The sequence below is a fragment of the Hylaeus volcanicus genome, unplaced genomic scaffold (genome assembly GCF_026283585.1).
Source record: "Hylaeus volcanicus isolate JK05 unplaced genomic scaffold, UHH_iyHylVolc1.0_haploid 12284, whole genome shotgun sequence".
In the NCBI taxonomy this organism is placed as follows: domain Eukaryota; kingdom Metazoa; phylum Arthropoda; class Insecta; order Hymenoptera; family Colletidae; genus Hylaeus; species Hylaeus volcanicus.
This window is the reverse complement of record NW_026531335.1, coordinates 11,253-32,131: the sequence shown is the minus strand read 5'-3', so window position 1 is coordinate 32,131 and position 20,879 is coordinate 11,253. Positions and strand designations below refer to the sequence as shown.

At 52.8% G+C, this 20,879-nt stretch overlaps 2 protein-coding genes across 2 annotated transcripts; both read right to left on the bottom strand.

Annotated features, from left to right (window-relative positions):
• Positions 1-8,035: 8,035 nt before the first annotated feature.
• LOC128882089 (uncharacterized) lies at positions 8,036-8,656 on the bottom strand. Its single transcript, XM_054133657.1, has one exon. The coding sequence runs from the start codon at positions 8,654-8,656 to the stop codon at positions 8,036-8,038; it is 621 nt and encodes a 206-aa protein (XP_053989632.1).
• A 1,525-nt stretch (positions 8,657-10,181) lies between these two features.
• On the bottom strand, positions 10,182-11,069 carry LOC128882088 (uncharacterized). The gene is made up of 2 exons (XM_054133656.1): positions 10,591-11,069; positions 10,182-10,473 (listed from the first exon to the last, which is right to left on the bottom strand). The coding sequence occupies exons 1-2, from the start codon at positions 11,067-11,069 to the stop codon at positions 10,182-10,184; spliced, it is 771 nt and encodes a 256-aa protein (XP_053989631.1).
• Positions 11,070-20,879: the final 9,810 nt, after the last annotated feature.

Below are 20,879 nucleotides of genomic sequence, written 5' to 3'. Positions count from 1 at the left end.
AAAAAAAAGTTAATTTTCTGGCAGTTGGGTGTCAGGTTCACATACCCTAGTAGCACAAAATATTGAATACATATTCATCCAATAAAAGAGATTGAATCTCATTTTAATATTTAAATATACATATGATGTTTATTCTAGATTTAGAAAAAAATATTTTTTTTTTAAGTATACAATGAATATCTATTCAATATTTAGAATGGAATATTTTTTCCCAAATATAAAATACATATTTATTTGATATTCATAACAAAATATTTTCTCACGAATGTAAAATAGATATTCATTTGATTTTCGGAACAAAATATTATTTCCCGAATATAAAATACATATTTATTTAATATTCGCAACAATATATTTTTTCCCGAATATAAAATATATATTCATCTGATATTCAAATTCCCACCGAGGTAAAAAAAATTAAAATAACTTGTTTTAATTGGATCCAATCACATGAAAGAAAGTAATAAAAGTAAAATCTATGAATAAATGAAACACAATATAAAATTGATTTAATTTTTTTTTTAATCTCTTAATTGTCAAGATTTATTCAACATCGCCCGAATATTCCATACGCATCTTCTAAACATAAATTTCACATTATCCGAATATTTTTTAAACGTTTCTTTTAAAATATTTGTGGGAAATGGGAAACATTAATAATGGATTTTTCAGGATATGTAGGTATCAGTTTTTATACTCAATTAGTATCAACTCAAAAAGTAATTTGTATTAAATTTCTCTATTTTTATAAATGAAATCCGGGTGTACAGATGTATAAAAATTATTGGTCACCACTTTCAGGGGTTATTGTACACATCTGGATCGGTGGACATTTGCAAAAAAAAACCGTCCTCAAAATCCATTATGACCTCGAAATTTAAGATCAAAGTGCTTTTTAATTTTAAAAAATTCTACACGAGGAGTAGGTAAAAAGCTTCAAAGGAGCCACATGCCGGAGACGAACCGTTGTTGCGTAAAAAATTGTTAAAGTTTTCCAAATTCTCGATAGCGCAAAGCAACTCACGAGGCGCCGCAGCGGCGCCAAGTGTCCCCCGACCTAGCTCCTATTTGTATATGCACGCGCGATGGTGAAGTGTGACCGTACTACACAAACGTAATACGCAGCGCGGAACAGAATACTACTACTTCCTACGCTGAGCATTCAGAATCACTCAAGGAAGAAATATACAGTATATGTTGTTGAGAGGAAACTATACTGTATGGCAATAACGAGCAGCTCCATCTAGTTTTCCTCCGCTGCCACATATCTAATGGTAATACCATTTCTATACAGAGAGTAGCTGCTGTAATACCGACCTGCCGAATCGGAAAGGTCACATGCCGTTTCTACCCCCTTAATGAGGATTGGAGGGAGCGCGCCGACCACACCGAGCTGACTGACCCGTCAGAGTCAGCGGCGTCGTCGGACGCGCCCGCGGCTGCCAGGAGGCGGCCGGAGCGGAGTTCCCGTCCCTCCACCCTCTCTAGCCGGACGACAGGCTTCGCAAAGAACACCTCCTCGCGCACTCTGACGCCGGCAGACCCCACAGTGGAGGAAGTCCCCGCCACAGACGTCTCTTCACTAGGCGTATTGCTGAACCCGGGGGCCTGGTGGTCCACCCCGGGGTTCTCTTAGGCGTAAGATAACGACGCGGGGGAGCCTGGTCGTCTACTCTTCACCGCGCCGGTACTGAGGGATCCGACGCCCTTTACACTGTAAACGTTTGATCCGTGGTTTTCCATTATTTATAAACGGGTGCCCCATTGCAAGTGGGCACCGTACCCGGAACTCCTTCTCACTTGCCGCGTGGTCAACAAGAAATCCGTCCCGTTGCCAGCTCACCGCGTTTGCTCTCCGCATCCTGAAACGGAGACCCAGGAGCCCCACGAGGAGGTGCTGTGAGTGATCTTGACCGGACGCAGCCCGCCAACTTCGCCGAAGTTCCCCGCCCAGGAAGACGCCAAAGCGCCTCCCTGGTATAAGGGAACATCAGCTAGATCGTGGTTTTTGACCCGACCTGGAGGTTTGTGGAAGAGGCATGGTGACCTCGACCAACTGCCCCAGTGCCAGGAAAGCGTGCGTCCAGCCTCATACAACCTCTCGCCCTCCTCTAGCCCAACGATCAGTATAGAGAAAGACCAAGGAGGCGGGAGGCGGGAGGCGGGAGGACAGGAGGGCCCCCCTAGTTGCGCGTATCACGCTGCTCAGGTAGGGGGTAGGCTATGCATTCCCAATCCCCTCCCCCCCTCCCGTCACTCATCGATCCCTAGTGGGGGTTCGGCGGCCTCCGCGTCGTCGTAACCTCGCGGAGACCATCCTTCTTCTTCCTGCGGAGAGGGGGTCGCCCTCCCTCTCCGCGGCGTCCTTCTGCGATATTATACATTCGCAGAAGGAGACCACGGCCCTGTATGGACTCCCGCCACCGGCCAAGTGGTCGACCAAGGCTGGCAGTGAGAGGTCCGCTCCTACTATGCTTATTAGGACACAACGAGGCGCCGGCCATGCCAGACATTCCTCCAGCGTATGCCTCGTCGTGTCCAAAGCCTCCTCGCAATGGTGGCACCCGGCCGCGGCTTCTCTCCCTATGAAATGCAGGTACTGACCGAAACACACCTTTCCGGTCAGCACCTGCGTCACCCGGTAGGCGAACCTTGGCCGCTTCTTGCACCATACCTCGAGTATGGGCAAGAAGGGCCGGACTATCGGACGGTCCGTATTGCCGGACTGAATCTCAATCCGCCATTGGGCTATTGTCCGTTGCCGGACCCGGAGCCTCAGCACCTCGGTCCTCTCCTGCAGGGACGCCATTTCCTCCCCGCCGGCGGCGCGGCTGGACCAATACAGTCCAGTCAGCTCCGGCGCCAGCACGTCCAGGGGGGAATCCCCGCAAGGAAAGTAGCCGCCTCCGCGGAGACGGTGCGATATCCCCGTATGGCTCGCAAGGCCAGTTGTTTTTTCACGCAAAGCGCAAGCCCTTGGCTAGCCGCAAGGGCGGTGAACCATACGGGTGCTCCATATAGGCGCTTGCTATGCCCCACCCCCGCGTAGAGGCGGCGGATCCCATCATCGGGCCCCCCAATATTGGGCAATAACGTCGATAACGAGGCTGTCGAAGTGCTCTTCGAAGTGCCAGCGGCTGTCGAGCGTCATCGATTACCTGACTTTGACCGAGGCATCAATCACCTGCATTCGGAGTTGCGGCGGCTGTTGTCTCGGAGGCAATGCATGCAGCCACATTGCCTCCGTTTTGTCGGCAGCCACTTTAAGTCCCAGTCTCCGGATCCGAACCACCACCGAGACCACCAGCGTTGCTGCCCGGGCGACGGTTCCTCTCCACCACTCCCCCTCTACAAGCACCAGCGTGTCATCAGCGTAGGAAGGGAACCCGCAGCACGTCGTCATATGCGATGTCCCGCAGTAGCGATCCTAAAACCGATCCCTGCGGGACACCGCGGTGCACTGCTTCCCTCCGCATCACGTTGTTTCGGCCGGGGTACACTATCTCCCTGTCCCGGAGATAGTCCCTTATGATCTCTCGGAGGTAGAGAGGCACGCGATTATGCGTTAGTGCCCCCATTACCTCTTTCCAGGGCAGGGAGTTGAACGCGTTGCTAATATTAAGCAATATCGCGATCAACACCCTGCCCTCAGCGACAGCCTGGGCCCGGAGGGAGGCGACCCGATTGATAGCGTCGATCGTCGACCTTCCCCTCCGAAACCCGTACTGGCCATCGCTTAGATCGGGACCAACCCGGGACAGGTGCTCGACGAGGCGGTCTGCAATGATCTTTTCGAAGATCTTTGCCGCCTCATCGAGCAAACACACCGGCCGGTAAGCAGAGGGAAGCTCTGCAGGCTTGCCTGGCTTGGGGAGGAGCACCAGTCTGGCGGCTTTCCACACCCTGGGGAAGGTTCCCCGGCTCAGGCATGTTGTCAACACCTGCCTGAGAGCCGGGGCGAGGACGTCCAGCGCCTTGGCCAAGACTAGTCCGGAGATCCCGTCTGGGCCGGGTGCTTTGCAGCCCCGGTCCTTGATCCTCCAGACTGTCTGAGAAAGCTCCTGACTAAAGACCTAGAGTTCCTCCGTCCAATATTGGGACGGTTCAAACGGTCATCCCCCTCCCTTTCGTGATCTGGGGGAAGAGGGTAGTAATGACCCGCCCTAGGAAGTCGGGCTCCAGTCGTTCTGTCAAAGGGGGCGCCCATTGCCGCATCCTACCCATGACGGCTTTATAAGGGCGCCCCCATGGGTCCCTTTGCAGGGTACCCAGGAGCTCCTGCCAGGCTTTGGCCTTGGCGGCAGCGATCATTCGCTGCAAGACCACATGGGCCTCCCTGTATGCGCTGTTCAGGGAGGCCACCCTTGCTTCAGCTTCGCCGTCATTACGACGCCGTCGCCAAACGCGGATGCACTGGCGTCGGGCTCTGACGCATGTACGACGTGCATCCGCGATCTCGCCTGACCACCAGTACACTTGCCTCTTTGGGGGGTGATCCTTTATACAGGGCATCGACGCGTCGCAGACACGTCTCGTGATGCCCCGGAACCACGCCACCCCCTCTACCGCGCTGCGCGTGGAAATCGTTTCCGGCCACGCGCAAGCAAGGGCAGCGGCTCTCAGGACGTCCTCATCTAGTCGCCCCAGCGCCCACTTCGTGGTCGCCGGGTGGCAGTGTAGTGGCAGGGTGGCCTCCACGTCCATATAAATATGGAGGTGGTCGGACAGACTCTATATCCTCAACCACCCGCCAAGCGGACACTCGACGCACGGCAGACGGGGATGCCCACGTAAGATCTATTGCAGACACTCCATTCCACCGCAGGCACGTGGGTACGGACCCTCTAAGGGTGGTCCTAGGGTTTTCCCAGCTGGTGGACTTCGCGTTGAAGTCCCCCAGGACCAGTACCGGACCGTTCATGAATGGGGCGACGAGAACCCCAAGCCGCTCCAGGTACTCCACAAACTCTGCGAGGGTTCGGTTGGGCGAAAAGTTGCAGCCAACGACCAGAAACCTTCCCCACTTGCTCGTGCTCTTCTGAGCAGGGGTCGGGGTCACGGGCGCTGCCGAAGCGGTCCCGGCTGCTCTCTTCGCCCGCCTCCCCACCACCAGCGACCAGGCAGCCCCATCGGGGTTGTCTTGTGCCGTCGCAGGATTAGTCGGGGGAGGAGCCAACGACTGTTGGGGAAGGGTGGATGGTAGGGCGGCTTGCGCCCCCCTCTTCCACCCCGCCGGCTTAATAATGACGGGGAATAATGGAGGAAGCTACGGCACCAACCGCAGCCGCAGGGGTCGTCCGCCTCCTCACCGCTCCGTCATATCCACTCTCCAGATGCCCTGCGGGGCGAGGCTGGGGACCCTGAAAGCCCAGGCGGAGCTCGCTCCTGATTGACGCAAATTTCGCGCCAGGAGGACCCCATCGTCCTTTCCCGTTTTGGCCGCCGGAGACGGCGAATGGGCGCCGACACGACCTCCCCGAGCGGGGGGAGGCGATGGCCCGGCTGAGAGGGCATCAAGCCGCCGCTTGAGGGCCATCATTTCCCCTCGTATTGCGTCAAGGGTCTCCCGGAGACCCTCGACATCCCGCCGGAGAGACGCGTTCTCCCCCCTGAGGGCTCGGTTCTCCGCCAGCACCCTGTCCCACAGGGCGGCAGGCGGACCGTCGATGTCCACAGGGGGCGAGGTATCTTTACCTCGGGCTCGTTTGGCCGACGCCCGAATCACCGGGGGCGACGCGGGCAGGTGCATACCAACCCGGCGCTTGACCCCGGCGCAAGATGCCGAGGACATGGGCATAACGGAGACGCCATCGTCCTCGGCGTCGCCCAGCCGAGAGCCTGCCCGCGGACAGACCGGAGCAAGGCCGGCGAATGGCCGACCAGCCCTAGAGCCTGCCCGCGAAGCTGACGAGCCAGCAGCCCTCAGCCCGCGTGTCGACGACGCCCTAGACCAGGGCTTCGTTCACGCACCTTCCTCCGCGACCGCTTCCGGGCGCGGCAACCCCTGCACTCACCGGACGACCCGGCTACAACGCGTCTTATATTTTTTAAATGGTCCATGTTTTAAGGTTTACCAGCGCATCGTGCGCGGTGGGGCGGGCCGCAGGTCGAGAACGGGTGTACCCTCGGGGGGCCTGCCTAACGAAAGACAGGACTCCCTACCCCAGTTCTCCGGGGCCCGTCCTATACGTCCCCCCCCCCCCCCAGGAATTCCGCACAGGGGAGACCCGCCCGTAGCAGGTGCAGGTTCCGACACCTGCACCTCACCGCGCACTACCCGATCGGGGTCCCGAAGGGGCTGGCTCCTGATCCCGGGCATCGCTACCTCTTCGGCAGCGCAGGCGCACATCAGCCCCCCCCCCCCACGTGGGCGACCGAAAGCAAAGCCTCCCACGAGGGGAGCACTCCCAGTGGGCCACCGCCCGGGAATGACCTCTCCTCGTCCCTGTACAGCGGTTTTCATCTCTACTCAGTGTGAGCTTTATCCGCTTGGGAGGCCCTGCCAGGATCCGGAGATCCTGCCGGCATCGCCTCACACATCACAGGAGCTACTTTCCGCCGCGTACCCCTCTCCCCGTTAGCGGCGCACAACTATGTGCGCCCTCAGGGTCCACCACGAGAAGGTGGGGAAAGAGGGTTTTAGACCTGGGATATCCCTCAAATAGAGAGAACAGGTCCACAGTGGGTCAGAGCCACCACTGTGGACGGCCCAGATCCTCCGGACCCCTCCAGGTCCTGCGTCCTGCGGGAGCAATTGAGGTTGGAGAACATCACTGGGTGCCTGAAAATGACACAACGCCCAGGCTCTCCCCCGTGGGGAGGGATGGGGGCGGAGTTGCCGTAGTGTCCACCTCCATCCCCTCAATCGGGACCACGGTGGCCGGCGATGCCGCTCTCGTAGCTCCTAATGCTTTGATTGGGGTCCCCTTTTCCCTCGCCTTCTTCTTTTCCTTCCTCGGGGAAATGCCCCGAGGGCCTGCCCAGCTCCTCGCATATGCTGCAGTGGGGGCTTGGCGGGCAGGCGCTCGCACGGTGACCCTCTTGCCCGCATTTGAAACACTGGCTGTTTCGGTCCTTGGCCGCAGTGCACCGCTGCCCCACGTGCCCCACCGCGGGGCACCGGAAACACTGCAAAGGCCTCGCTGCCAGCGCTTTCACCCGGGCAGTGGACCACCTCACCGGTATTTTCCCGGCCTCTGCCAGGGTCTTTGCAGCAGTGGCAGGGCACTGGACCCACGCCGTGCCCAGGCCAGCCGTTTGGGGTTTTATTTCCCCTGTTTTAACGGCCTCCTGGGCGCACCCGGTGCGGGTTGCTACAGCTCTCTTTATCTCCTCTGAGGTGACGGAGTCGTCCAGGCCCCTTATACGGATATCTGCAGTCTTTATGGGCCTGTCGATCTTAACCCCGGTTTCCTTAAGGACCCCTGTCATCGCGGCAGCTAGTTTGTCTGCCTTTTCCGCCCCATCTGCACCGGGGATCTCTAAAACTAGAGCCCCGGTAATTCCCCTTCTGGGGCGGATCTCTGCAATGTCGTGGCCCTTTAGACGTATTTCCGCCAGTGCCCTCCCCATTGCCGTTTTTTTTTTTTACGTGCAGGAAATCTGCTAGCCAGACACCCGTCTGATGCCCGGGAGAGCAATCAGGTGGGTAGTGCGGGTTTCGGCCCGCTAAAACCTCCACGGCGACCTTCGGGCGTGTCGAGGGAAGCCAACACTCGGCGTGTAGGGGGAAGCCACAGGTAATTCTTACGGATTCCTTCTATGGCTCCCCCTAGCTTTGGCCGGCCATCTGTGCTGTTTTTCTTGACGGCTGGCCGCGTCCTGAGGGAGGGTGGCAACATATACTGTCCCCCCTAAACCTCCTCAACAGCAGTGCAGGGAAGCCGCGCCCCGCATCACTACATCTCGGCGGCCGCATGAAAGTGAACCCAGGGCCCCCGCTCCAGGTTCCGCGGCCGCCAGGGGGGACAGCTTTTAACTTGATGCCTCCGTGTCACTCCACCTTACATCCTCGGTGGGAAGATGGCAGCGGGGGTCATTCTAGCCGTCCCCACCGCCAGCCACTATCCTTATCCAGGGCGCCACCGCCCCCGGACCCGTCTGCGGCTTCCTTCTGCGAGATAACCTCTTCGCAAATGGAGACCGCCGCCCTCCAGTTCTTCTCGCTCACCAGCATAGCCCCAACTACTGCTGGGTGCGAGAGATCATACCCGATTTGGGCCCTTAGGACTCGGCGCAGCGCTGAAAAGGCGGGGCATTCCTTCAGTGTATGCTGCGCCGAGTGCTCCTCCTCGTGGTAGTGGTGACAGGCTGCCGTGGCTTCCCGTCCTATGCGACACAGGTAGACGCCGAAACAACCATGCCCGGTGAATACCTGTGTCGCTCGGTAGGTGAGCCTACCAAAGCCCCTCTCCCGCCATCTTTTGAAGTACTGCAGGAGAGCCCTGGGAACGCGTTCGCTGGCATGGGAGCTTAGCTCCAAACGGCACTTTGCGAGCGCGAGCCGCCAGGCCTGGCGTTCGAACACCTCGACCGTCTCTGGCTCCGGCGGGTTCCCCCGAACCAGGCGGGTAGCCCGCACGCGCGCATAGACTGACGCGCGTGGAGCCGCTTGAAGTTCAAAGAGAATTTTCCCCGCCAGAGCCTGCGCCGCCATATAGGATATGGTGCGGTATCCGCGGATGACCCTGATGGCCACCCACCTCTCAAGCCGGCGCAGTAATTGCTTTATGCGCCGCCTTGCCATCGCGTCCGGGGCCCAGACAGGGGCTCCATACAGCAGCATGGACCGCACCACTCCCATGTATAGGCGGCGCACCTGATCCCCAGGCCCACCGATGTTGGGCAGGAGGCGGCCAAGCGTGGACGCCGTCCTTTCCACCCGGGGGACCAGGCGATCGAAGTGTGCCTCGAAACCCCAGTGGCTGTCGAGGACGTCTCCCAGATATTTCATCCGGTTCCCGACCTCGACGCAGGCACCACCCACTGGGACCCACGACCTTGCGAGCGGCCGACACCGAGGGCCACCGTGAAACCAGATGGCCTCGGTCTTCTCGGGGGCCACTCGCAACCCAAGTCCGCGAATCCTAGCGACGACAGCCGCCACTGCCACCTCTGCTAGGCGGATAGTCCTCTCGAACGTGCTCCCGACGGCGACTGGCGCCGTCAGGGAGCGGTGCCCGCAGCACCGTGTCGTAACCGAGGTCCCACAACAATGGGCCCAAAACTGAGCCCTGTGGGACCCCACGGTCCTCCTCCCTCCGCTCAACTTCGTACCGGCCTGGATACTCTATCCACCTGTCGCGGAGATAGGCCCCAATTACCTGCCTCAGATAGGGAGGCACTTGGTGGTATATGAGTGCCTTATTCCTGGCCAGGGCAGGGTGTTAAATGCATTAACGATATCCAAGGATATCGCTATGCACTCCCCACCCCGGGTGACTGCATTCTCCGAGAGGGACCGGACACACTTGATAGCGTCGACGGTCGATCGGCCCTCTCGGAAGCCGTATTGGCAGTCAGCCAGACCGGGACCAACGCGCGACAGGTGCCTGGAGAGGCGGGAAGCTATGATGCGCTCTAGCATCTTTCCCACCTCGTCCAGGAGACATATCGGCCGGTACGCGGAGGGAGACTCCGCGGGCCTTCCGTCCTTTCTCAAGAGGACCATCCGCCCACTCTTCCATAGTCGGGGGAACTCCCCCGACTCCAAGCAGGAGGTAAGCAACCTCCTCACTCTGCCGAAGAGGACGCCCATGGTCAAAGTCCAGGGTCAGCCGGGTATCCCATCAGGCCCAGGGGCGGTGGTCTTGCCCCGGAGCCAACGGATAACCGCGGCCACGTCCCCATCCGTAACCCCACACCGGAAAGCCGCTCAATATCGCGGCCCTCTGTCCCGAGCACTGGTCGGGCCGCCTCCCCACCAGAGGGGAAAAGCGTGGCCACGACCCGCCCGAGAAATTGGGGGTCTAGGCTCTCTGTGAGCGGGGGCGCCCACGGCCGAAGCCGTCCCATCACCAGTTTGTATGGGCGCCCCCAAGAATCTCTTTCCAGAGAGCCGAGGAGATTACTCCACGCCTGGGTCTTGGCCCTTTTGATGGCCAGCTGCAGGGCCGCTACCTTCTCACGCTAGGCCCTGTAGAGCTGGGCAAGTAGAGTGCAGGCGTCGCGCGCGGATGCACTCAGTGCGAATATCCACAATCTCTCGCGACCAATAGTACACCACCTTCCTCGGGTGGACCCTGGCCCGGGGCATAGCGGCGTCGCATATCGCCTTCATTGCGCTCCGGAGCCGTTGGGCTTCCACCTGCCCGTCGACAGGCCCGGCCGTCTGGCCAGGCCACGACGTGGGCTGCCGCCATTAGGGCGTCCTCATCCATCTCCTTCAGTGGCCATCGCGGTGGTGGCCTTGCCGCCACTGGGCGCCGTCGTGGTTGTGCATTTCTGCCGGCGGAGAGGCCGAGGACCACGTATCTGTGGTCAGATAACGATTCGGCCTCTACCGCCACTCTCTAACCCGAGATACGGCGCGCGGCTGCGGGGGTAGCCCACGAGAGGTCCACTATGGTCCCCCCATTCCACCGCACGTACATATCGACGGAGCCCGTGTTTAACAGACAGAGTTCCAGTCCGGCCGCCCATTCGAGCACTTCTCGGCCCCTTGCGTCTGTCTCGGGGGAACCCCAAGCCTGAGACTTGGAGTTGAAATCCCCCAGGACGAGTACCGGAAGGCAGCGGGAGATGCATCTCCCAACCCCGTCCAGGTACCTTTCAAAGACCGCATGAGGCCAGCTCGGCGGCACGTAGATAGCCACCACCGCGAGGTCCCCCCAACTCACTGCCAGGAATCCCCGACCGCATTCTATAATAGAAAGCGGTGGGGACCCTGGCCTTACAACGGTGGCGGAGCCCAGCTGGTCCCCCACCCAGTTTGGGTGATTGGGAACCCTATATGGCTCCGCCGCTACAGCCAGCCCGGCCTCCCACTCGACCAGGGTCTGCATCAACAGATCCTGAGCCCTAGCCGAGTGGTTGAGGTTAACTTGTATAATGGGCCCCGAGGGACTCATTATAAAAGCTTACTGGGCGATCTACATGGCCGCCGTATGATCGCCAACCACTGGAGCCACCCCAGATCCCTTCGGGACCGACTGCTTCCCCTTAGGGGCACGGCTGGCGTCGTCCTCCTTAACAGCAACGTAACGTGTATAATTGTTGGAAAGATAAGCACATCGAATATTACCATCGCATTCAAATATCACGGTTACAGATATCGTTGGAAGAAGGACATGTAAATATCGCGCATTTAGGTTAAACATTTATTTTGCTATTTCTTCTTCATGTACGCTCTGAACACCGAACCCGTAACTCGAAACAGCAGCGTGGTTCGTCCGCGCGCACGTTGTCGCTAGGACGAATCGAGCGGCTTGGTGGGCGCGAGACGCGAGAAGAGGTACAACTCGTAAACACCAAATTCTCGCGTGTACCGAGTCGCGAAATTTCGAAGACTTTTTCTATGAACTGGCGACGATCACGTGGTTCTAAGATTCTTTGTCTCATAAGCTTCTAGAACGTTCCACCGAGTTTACGTGGTCGAGCAAGGCACGAGCCTTCTTCACTTCTTCTCGTACAGGCGCGATGAGCGCGAGAGTAGTCCGAGCGAACCATTTAAGAGTTAGAGTGCGTTACCCAGTAGTATTTTAATACGAAGTAAGCGGTAGGCAAAACTCGGGTCGTTCGTTAAACAGTTTTAGACTAAATTCATTTATTTCATTTCCACTTCTTCTCGTACAGTCGCACGGAGCCCGAGTTTAGTCCGAGTAACCCAACATTGAGTCAGAGTGTCAGAGTGTCTCTCGTTAAAATATTTTAACTTTAGCCTTTTATTTTATTTATTTGTATTCTTCAGTTTATTTTTCTTATATTAGAGTTTATTATTATTATTAAAATTAAAGATCGTTTTCAATATCGTTTCCGCGTACGTGTGTGCTTATCTTTTCAACAGGTAATCCGAGCGATTCCAGCGCATAGTAAAGGCGAGCGAAAACGTTAGATTTACATTAGAAAGATTTAGTGGTGAGTTGTTCATCTTCAATCCAATATTTAAACCATATATGAATTTATCTTGTTGTGACCACTCGGAATATCAAAATATTGATTTCCGGGAGCTTCCCTAATTGGTATTCTCGTGTGGTATTTCTATTTCGTGTACAATGTTATTCCGACAATTTTATTGTGTTTCCATACTATATGAAACTACTGTTTCTGATTTCTGGAATATCAATAAATGATATAATTCATTTCCGGGGTAACCGTAGTTGATATCCTAGAAACAAATACATGCATCTATTCTTACTGTCTTCTTTATACAATATGTATTTATATTTCTTACGATCTACATGTTCATTTTCTATATGAATCTATAAGGAAAGAAAGTGTGTATTAAATCTTGTCGACCGAACGTATATTTGAGCCACTAATTACATAACTCATCATTATAAAATCAAAATCACGAAATTAGCAATTGAATAAATATTACAGTGGCGTGCTAACAGTAAAACATTCTTATAGTTAAATTAACCGCTCGCATCCATTTCAAATCCTAAATCCTTAAATAGGGACATAGAAATTCACATACGAGTCAGGGCCCGTACGGGACTGAAGCGACAAAGATCTAACCTTGCCGATAGGCAAGTAAAATATATATAAAATTATAAAATTATTTAAACTGTGACGCAGGAATCTGTATCCCACGTCACAGCTGAATTGGTGTCAGAAGTGGGATATTTGTCGCTGATACTCTGTGTGAATCTCTTGTTCTCGTTGCATTATATTATAATTGTTTTTGAAATAAAATAATACACTCTTTCATTCTTTAATATTTTATTGCATATATATATTGTATATTGTATATATTGTATATTTTCTTGTATGATTAATTTCTCAAAAGGAAATACTGGGTCATTGATATTTCGCTAACCGACTTTTCTCACATCGATTTATAATATGTTTTTGTAATATTTCTTTAATTCTTCGTAACATTTCTTTATTCTATAGTATAATTGATATTTGACGATATTTTGTTGATGAATACAAATTTTCTAAATACTCTGAATATGCAAATGTTCTATTAATAAATATAAATTTGAATTTAAATAAATTTTATATTTGTATCGTACAAAATTGATAAATTTATGTTCATTAATTTTTATTGATGAATGTAAATACAAATTCAAATTATTAATATTTCTCATTAATCTCTTGTACAATATTTCTTTGCTTTATTAAATTGTGAAATACATTTATTGTCAAATTTGAAATATTTCTCATTAAACTCTTTACAGTATTTCTTTGCTTTATTAAATTGTGAAATACATTTATTTTCAAATTTGAAATATTTCTGATTATTGTTTAGTTCGTTATTGAAGCAAATAAATCGTATAAAATGGCAACTAATAATAACGCAAGTGCAAATATTACTAACTCTGACTTGGAAATTACGAATTCAATGATGACCTCTATGGCAGAATGTTTCGCGTTACAACACGGCACGATGAATGTTCCGTATTTTGATGGCAAAAATATTGCATTGAAAGACTTTCTATAAGATGTACAAAACAGTTCTGTATATATACCTCCTGCTTCAGAAAACGCGTATGTAAGAGTAGTAATAGGCAAATTACAAGGATCAGCTCGAGACAGTACCTTCGGTAAGACATTTAATACGTTAAATGATTTAGTAATACATCTAAAATCGCGATTCGCGCCGGGAATAACGTACCCGTACTATCATCATGAAATCCAAAGTATTCGTATGAAAAGAAACGAATCTGTAAATGATTTTTATGACCGATTAAATATCTTAATTAATGATGCGCGCGTAGCTTTAGAAGATAAATACGGAATAAATACCGAACAAATGTTAAATCCCGTGAAAGAATGCGCGTTAGAAGCATTCCTTCGCGGATTGCCAAATGAAATCGTGACTGCCGTCGATGCGCGTGACCCGAAAAATTTAGATGAAGCTTTGAAAGCAGCCGTTCACGTCGAAACGCGAATGAAATCGAGAATTTGACCGACGGGAGAACAACAGAGAATCACATTTTGTGAATCGCCATCATTTATTAACTCAAATTTTCGTAATTCAAGATCAAAATCGCCGCAGCATTATTCTAGTAATCAAAATTCATGTTTTCATGATAGACCAGATAATTTTCGGAATTTTACAGTAATCGATCGATCGCTAACTCTTAGTCCGACACCGAAATGAAATGATCCAGAAACACCGACGGGAATTTTGAAAAATTCTTGAACAGGAAATCATTCGCGTCGATATGTAGAACGACCATCACGTCCACCACATTTACCATGTACACCTTATCCATCTTATCCGCCTTATCCATATTACCCATATCAGTTTTATCCACCTATGGCATATCCACCTCCAAGTTTTCCGCCGTATATGCAACCTTATCCGCATCCAAATTTTCCGAATCCATACGAAAATTTTGACTCGCGACATCATTCACGATCACGCGATAATGATCAAAATCCTCGCAAAAATAGTTGGCAAAATCGATCACAAACTCCTTCACCAGCAAATACATCCGTTAAACATCCGTATTCACCAATAAATTCCGTAAATTTTCCATCCATTATTAATGAAGAACCGAATCCTAAAAATCCGGAAAACTACCGCGAAGCTCGTCGTATCGATGCGACGACGAGCAGGGCTCCGAAGCGTCATCTGAGCACGAAGTTCATAAAACAGGAAACTTCGTTCTTTCTTTAAATCCAATACCAGAATCGCCAGTAATAAAAGTTCATTTAGAAGATTTTCGCTACGGATCAGCAAAATTAATAATAGATACGGGTGCCGATGTTAGTCTAATAAAACTAGACGCATTAGACGATCAAGCTATCATAGAACAACAGGAATCTGCTAGAATTTATGGAATTACACCCGAAGGGATCGATACACTAGATACCACCGAAATAATAATCTCAGGTCAACCAGCGAAATTTCACGTCTTAGAATCATATAAATTTCTAATAAAATCGGATGGATTATTGGGTCGTGATTCTTTAGAGAGAAAAAATGCAAAAATCTCCTTTTTCCATAACACCATGGTAACTGAAAGCGATCCGATTAAACCGTATCATTTTATTAACAACGATAAAAATTTAGATTCAGATTCACAAGGTTCTAGAACGAACTTAGCATCGCGTACATTTCGTATAAACGCCAGAACGAAACAGTCAATTGCCATCGACGTCATTAATAATGAATTAAAAGAGGGATATTTGCCAAAGATAGAAACAATAGACGGGTTATACGTAGGCGAAGCAGCCGTCTCTGTAAATGACGAAGGCGTGTGCCATGTCTTCGCTATTAATACTTTCGATAGAGACATTGAAATTAGTGTGCCTCCACAGGAAATAATACCCTTCGAATACCATGATTTTCCTGAAGAACAAGAATATTTTGATTCAGATTCAGATTCTCAACTCTTTATTCCAAACACGAACATAGACCGAAAATCCGAGATTTGCAAATACTTGCGATTAAACCATTTAAATAATGAAGAGAAGGCTCATGTAATAGATATTATAGAAGAATATCCAAACATATTTCATTTACCGGGAGATAAATTAGAATCTACTCCATATATTAAACATACTATTCCAACTACCGATGATTTGCCGATAAATACGCGACAGTATAGATTTCCTCCGATTCAAAACTGAAATTGAAAATCAAATTTCCAACAAATTAAACAACAGAATAATTACACCATCAAATTCGCCATACAATTCACCGCTTCGGATAGTACCGAAGAAACATGATTCTAAAGGAAATCCAAGGTGGCGAATGGTAATAGATTTCCGTAAACTTAACGAGAAAACCATCGGAGACGCGTATCCATTACCAAATATTTCCGACATACTTGATCGTTTGGGAGAAGCAAGGTATTTTTCAATCTTTGATCATGCTAGCGGATTTCAACAAATTGACATGGATCCGAAAGATAGGCAGAAAACCGCTTTCTCTACATCCCATGGTCATTACGAGTATATTCGTGTGCCGGAAGGTCTCAAAAATGGACCCGCAACATTCCAACGGTTAATGGATCAAGTTTTACGCGGATTACAAGGTACAGAAGTTTTTGTGTATCTTGACGATATAGTAGTTTACGCGAAAAATCTAGCTGAACACGACAAAAAAATTCGTAGATTATTTAGTAAATTAACCGAAGCAAATTAACTTTACAACCAGATAAATTCTAATTTTTGAAATCAGAAGTAGCGTATTTGGGTCACATTATCAGTAAAAAGGGAGTAGAACCGGATCCGAAAAAGGTAGAAGCTGTTAAAAATTTCCCACGACCAAAAACACAGAAAAATATCCTTCAATTTCTTGGTTTAGCAGGTTACTATAGACGTTTCATTAAAAATTTTGCAGAAAAAGCAGACCACTTTCAGATTTATTAAAGAAAAATTCCAAATTCAAATGGGGTAAAGAACAAAAACAAAGTTTCATGGAACTGAGAAAGGCATTATGTAAAAGACCGATATTACAATATCCAAATTTCAATAAACCCTTTATATTGACAACAGATGCTTCAGATTTTGCAATAGGCGCGATACTTAGTCAGGAAGTTAATGGTCACGATCTCCCGATAGCTTATTTATCCAGAACCTTAATAAAAGCAGAACAAAATTATTTTACCACCGAAAAAGAATGTTTAGCAGTTCTATACGCGGTAATACATTTTCGTCCCTATCTATAAGGTTGTAAATTCACGCTCGTTAGTGATCATGAACCATTACGCTGGATAGATTCAATTAAAGACCTGGGACAACGTCTTGTTCGGTGGAGATTAAAATTGAGAGATTATGATTACGAATTCATTCACACATCAGGCCGTTTGAACGTAAATGCAGACGCTTTATCACGAAATCCCATAGTTGAAAATGAAATACATGAGTCTGATGCATTTTCCATCTCAAGTTCCTTTGATAGTGAATATGATACCGCTTCAGAATCCGAAATTGAACCGCGACAACTAAACGATAAAATAGAAGAGAAAAAGTTATTTCCCATTCATAAAAATATAGAACCTCCGAAACAGTCTAAAGTAGGTCGACCCCCGAGAATTAAACCAAAACCTAAACAACCAAAGGCAATAGATACTAGTGCAATAGCCACGCGAACGCGTTTAAAAACAACACCCGTTCCAAGTACTTCTAAACAGATGGCACCTCGAATTCAATCCGTCACTTCAGGTACCTGAACATCAAGTAATGATTCAGATCATTCCGATCCTCCTGTGTTCCGCAGACACAAGTGTGCGATGCCTAACATGGAACTTTATTCAAGAAAACGGATACCGAGTAAATCTAAAGCTCCATGTTCGGCGGATGCGCGTGCGACTGAGGAACCTTTTGTAGAATCTCAACCTCAATCTGAGAATCCTGAAAGCGTTGAAGATCTTGTTGTCGAGTTACCCGAGGTTAACACAAGTGACGATGACGGGGAGCATGAGGCTGGACGCACGCTTTCCTGGCACTGGGGCAGTTGGTCGAGGTCACCATGCCTCTTCCACAACCCTCCAGGTCGGGTCAAAAACCACGACCTAGCTGATGCTCCCTAATACCAGGGAGGCGCTTTGGCGTCCCCCTGGGCGGGGAATTTCGACAAAGTTGGCGGCCTGCGTCTGGTCAAGATCACTCACCGCACTTCCTCGTGGTGCTCCTGGGCCTCCGCTTCAGGAGTCGTAGCTCGCTTGCGAGAACCGACTTGCTGGATGCGGAGGGCGAACGTGGTGAGCTGGCAACAGGACGGATACCTTAACAACGACCAAGGCAAGAGAGAAGGAGTTCTGGGTATGGTGCCCACCCGCAATGGGGCACCTTATATCGTGAATAATGGAATCGAACAGCACAAACGTCTACGGTGCAGGGAGTGTCGGATCCCGAAGTACCGGCGCATCGGTGGTGGCTGACCGGGCCACCGGTGCGTCGTTATCCGACGACCGGGACGTGCGCGGGGTTGGACCCTATGGCCTCCGCACGTAACACTGTTACAGGGAAGAATGTCGGGGCTGTGCGTGGGCGGCGCCGCGCCGGCACTAAAGCCGGCGATAATACGTGTCGAGCGGGTCGACGCGGTGACTGGAAAGTTTTGGCGGCGGGCAGATGACCACGCCTCCTCGCTACCCGTTAGCGGCGAGGAGTCGGATGGCTCCTCTGTCGCGTCATTCGGCTCTACGCGTTCCGCGCTCGCTGCGAGGAAAGGGGGCAAGAGGCTGTTCAAAGCGCGGAAGCGAGGATGCCCCCCTACCACGGGGGTGTATGCTGGCCTGACCGAGGCCAAAAGAAAGGCCATCGCAGCTGCCTTGGAGGGGCAGGAGATGGAGCGGGAGCTTGCGGCCATGGATCCGTCCATCAGGGCGCCGCCCGTCTCCCGGGGATGAAAGCCCCTTCTGTGGGAGGAGGAGATCGTGAAGGAGATGCGACTGACCCTTACGCCTGACCTCGGCGCGGTCATATTTGACCGCGTCGGGGTCATTGAGAAGGTGGCTAGTCAAACGAACAACCTCAAGGAGACGTTCGTGCGCATGCTGCGCGAGGCGGCGTTGTTCATAAAACACGCCGTCGTGGAGCAGGGAAAGAGGACGACGGCGACTGGGCGTGAGGAGGAGTTGGAGCTTACAACGCTCCTCCTCCGCGCCCGGGTAAGCGATCTGGAGCGGCTTCTTGGCCACCACTCCATCGCCGAAGTCGCCGGTGTATGTGGAGCGCCCTCGGCGTCTTCTCTGCCGCGGGCTGTGCCTGGCCCCGCTCTATCCCTCATGGAGGTAGAAGTTGCACCTCCGTCGCGTTGTCCGACCGTGCCGCGACCTCCGTCGGCGCGAAGGTGCACTTCGGGCTGGGCTGCGGAGGCGGCGGGGCAGCCGTCACAAACGCCCCCTGCCCCGCCGCCCTCGCCGCCCCCGTCACACGGCCTCTGTCTCAGCAACGTGGAGGCTGTGGTTCGGCGGGTCTGCGGCGAGTCGGAGAGAAGACTCATGGCGCGCCTCGGTCTGCCGCCGGAGGGTGGTGGCCGGACGGGCGGCGGGGTGCTCGCCTCATGGACCGACGCCGCTCACGGGCCTTCCGCTGTGCCCGTTCCCAGGCGGCCCTCTGTAGCGGATGAGGACCAGAGGAGGCGGCGCCACAGGGCCGGCAAGAAAAACCGCCAGAGAATGGCTGCCCGCACGGCGGCGGAGGGGCAGCGGGGCGAGGGGCAGCGGCAACAACAGCCGCTGCAGCCGCGGCCGCGGCCTCTCCCGCAGCATGAGCGGCGAGAGCGGCAGGCCCTGGTGCCTTCGCGTCATCCGCCGCGGCTACCACGCCAGCAGCAACGGCAACCGTCAGCGTGGCCTGCGATGAGTGCACAGCACCTGCCCGTCGCAGCCACTCCAGCCAAAAGGCCTCCTCCCCGGCCGCCGATACTGGCGGATGCTCACCAGGAGTCCTGGGCTACAGTCGTGGGACGGAAAGAGCGGCGTGGCAAGAACAGAGCCGCCACCGCCACCAAGCCCCGCCAGCCGCCGGCCGTCAATGGTCCAGCCAAAGCGCCGAAGAGCGTCGTTACCAGGCCGGCGCCTCCGGCAATGCCGCGCCCGCCTCGCGCCTCCAAGATGGCCGCCGTCACATTGACGGTGACCGAGGGGAGCGCGACGTCCTATTCCGACATATGGAGGCCGGTGACGGCCGGAGTCCGGTTGGAGGATGTTGGTATAACCAGCATCCACTACAGAAGTAGCCAAACGAGAGCCTCGATCATTGAGGTGCCCGGGCCGGAGAGCGCCGTCAAGACCGAGAGGCTGGCCGGCATGCTCGGGGAGTTTTTCCGCGGAACCGACGTCCGGGTGTCGAGGCCGACGATGTGCGCGGAGATCCACATTGTCGGATTGGACGAGGGCGTAACCCCGGAAGCCGTGGCGGTAGCTTTGTCCGCTGCCGCGGGCTGTGGGGTTGCGGACATAAGGGCCGGCGACGTTTGACGGATCCGCTCAGGCGTTGGCAGCGCCTGGCTCCGCCTGCCGGCCGCGTCCGCGGCCAAGATCGTGGCAGCCGGGAGGGTAAAGGTGGGGTCGGCCTATGCGAGAGTGCAGGCCCTGGAGCCTCGCCCCCTCAGGTGTTACCGTTGCCTTGAGACGAGACACGTCAGGCAGCGGTGCGCCTGCGAGGTGGACCGGACTGGCCGCTGTTATATCTGCGGCGGCGAATACCACAGGGCGCGGAAGTGCAGTACACCCCCAAAATACCCTGTCTGCGCCGATCTCGGGCGGCCGTCCGGTCATCGATTAGGGGCTAAGGGCTGTGCCCCGCCCCCCTCCCGGCGAAAGAAGAAAACGAAGGAGTTGCAGGCGACCTTCGTAACGCAGCAGGAGATACGGCCTCCCAGTGCCCAGGAGTCACGTGCTACGCCCGTCACTCTGGAGTCGGCGCAGGCGCCGGCGACGGACACCGAAGAAGTACAGGCGCCCCGATAGTAGCCGAATGCGCCTGCGGAGGCAACAGAAAAGGGACCCGGCCGCGGGGGAGCCATGGAGATTGCCTAATATGGGTTCTCCACGCCTCCCTGCGATGCGGGTCCTACAGACCAACCTCAACCACACGGCTCGGGCTCAGGATCTGTTCATCCAAACAATGTCCGAGCTGCGGTTGGGGTTGGCCGTCGCCGCGGAGCCCTACCGCGTACCCGACCGCCCAGACTGCGCTGGGGACGATTTGGGCCCCGTGGCGATAATAAGTAGTGGGGGCCGCGCCGTTTAGCGTTTTAGCTAAGGGGTGCGGCTACGTCGCAGCGTGCTATGGCGGCCTGGTGG

What these genes read in the sequence shown, in the direction of transcription:
- LOC128882089 (XM_054133657.1), bottom strand. Translation starts at nt 8,656, where the DNA reads ATGGCGGCGCAGGCTCTGGCGGGGAAAATTCTCTTTGAACTTCAAGCG.
- LOC128882088 (XM_054133656.1), bottom strand. Translation starts at nt 11,069, where the DNA reads ATGAGTCCCTCGGGGCCCATTATACAAGTTAACCTCAACCACTCGGCT. An exon ending in AACACGGGCTCCGTCGATAT is followed by an intron (nt 10,474 to 10,590) that starts GTACGTGCGGTG and finishes ATCTGACCACAG; the next exon opens with ATACGTGGTCCTCGGCCTCT.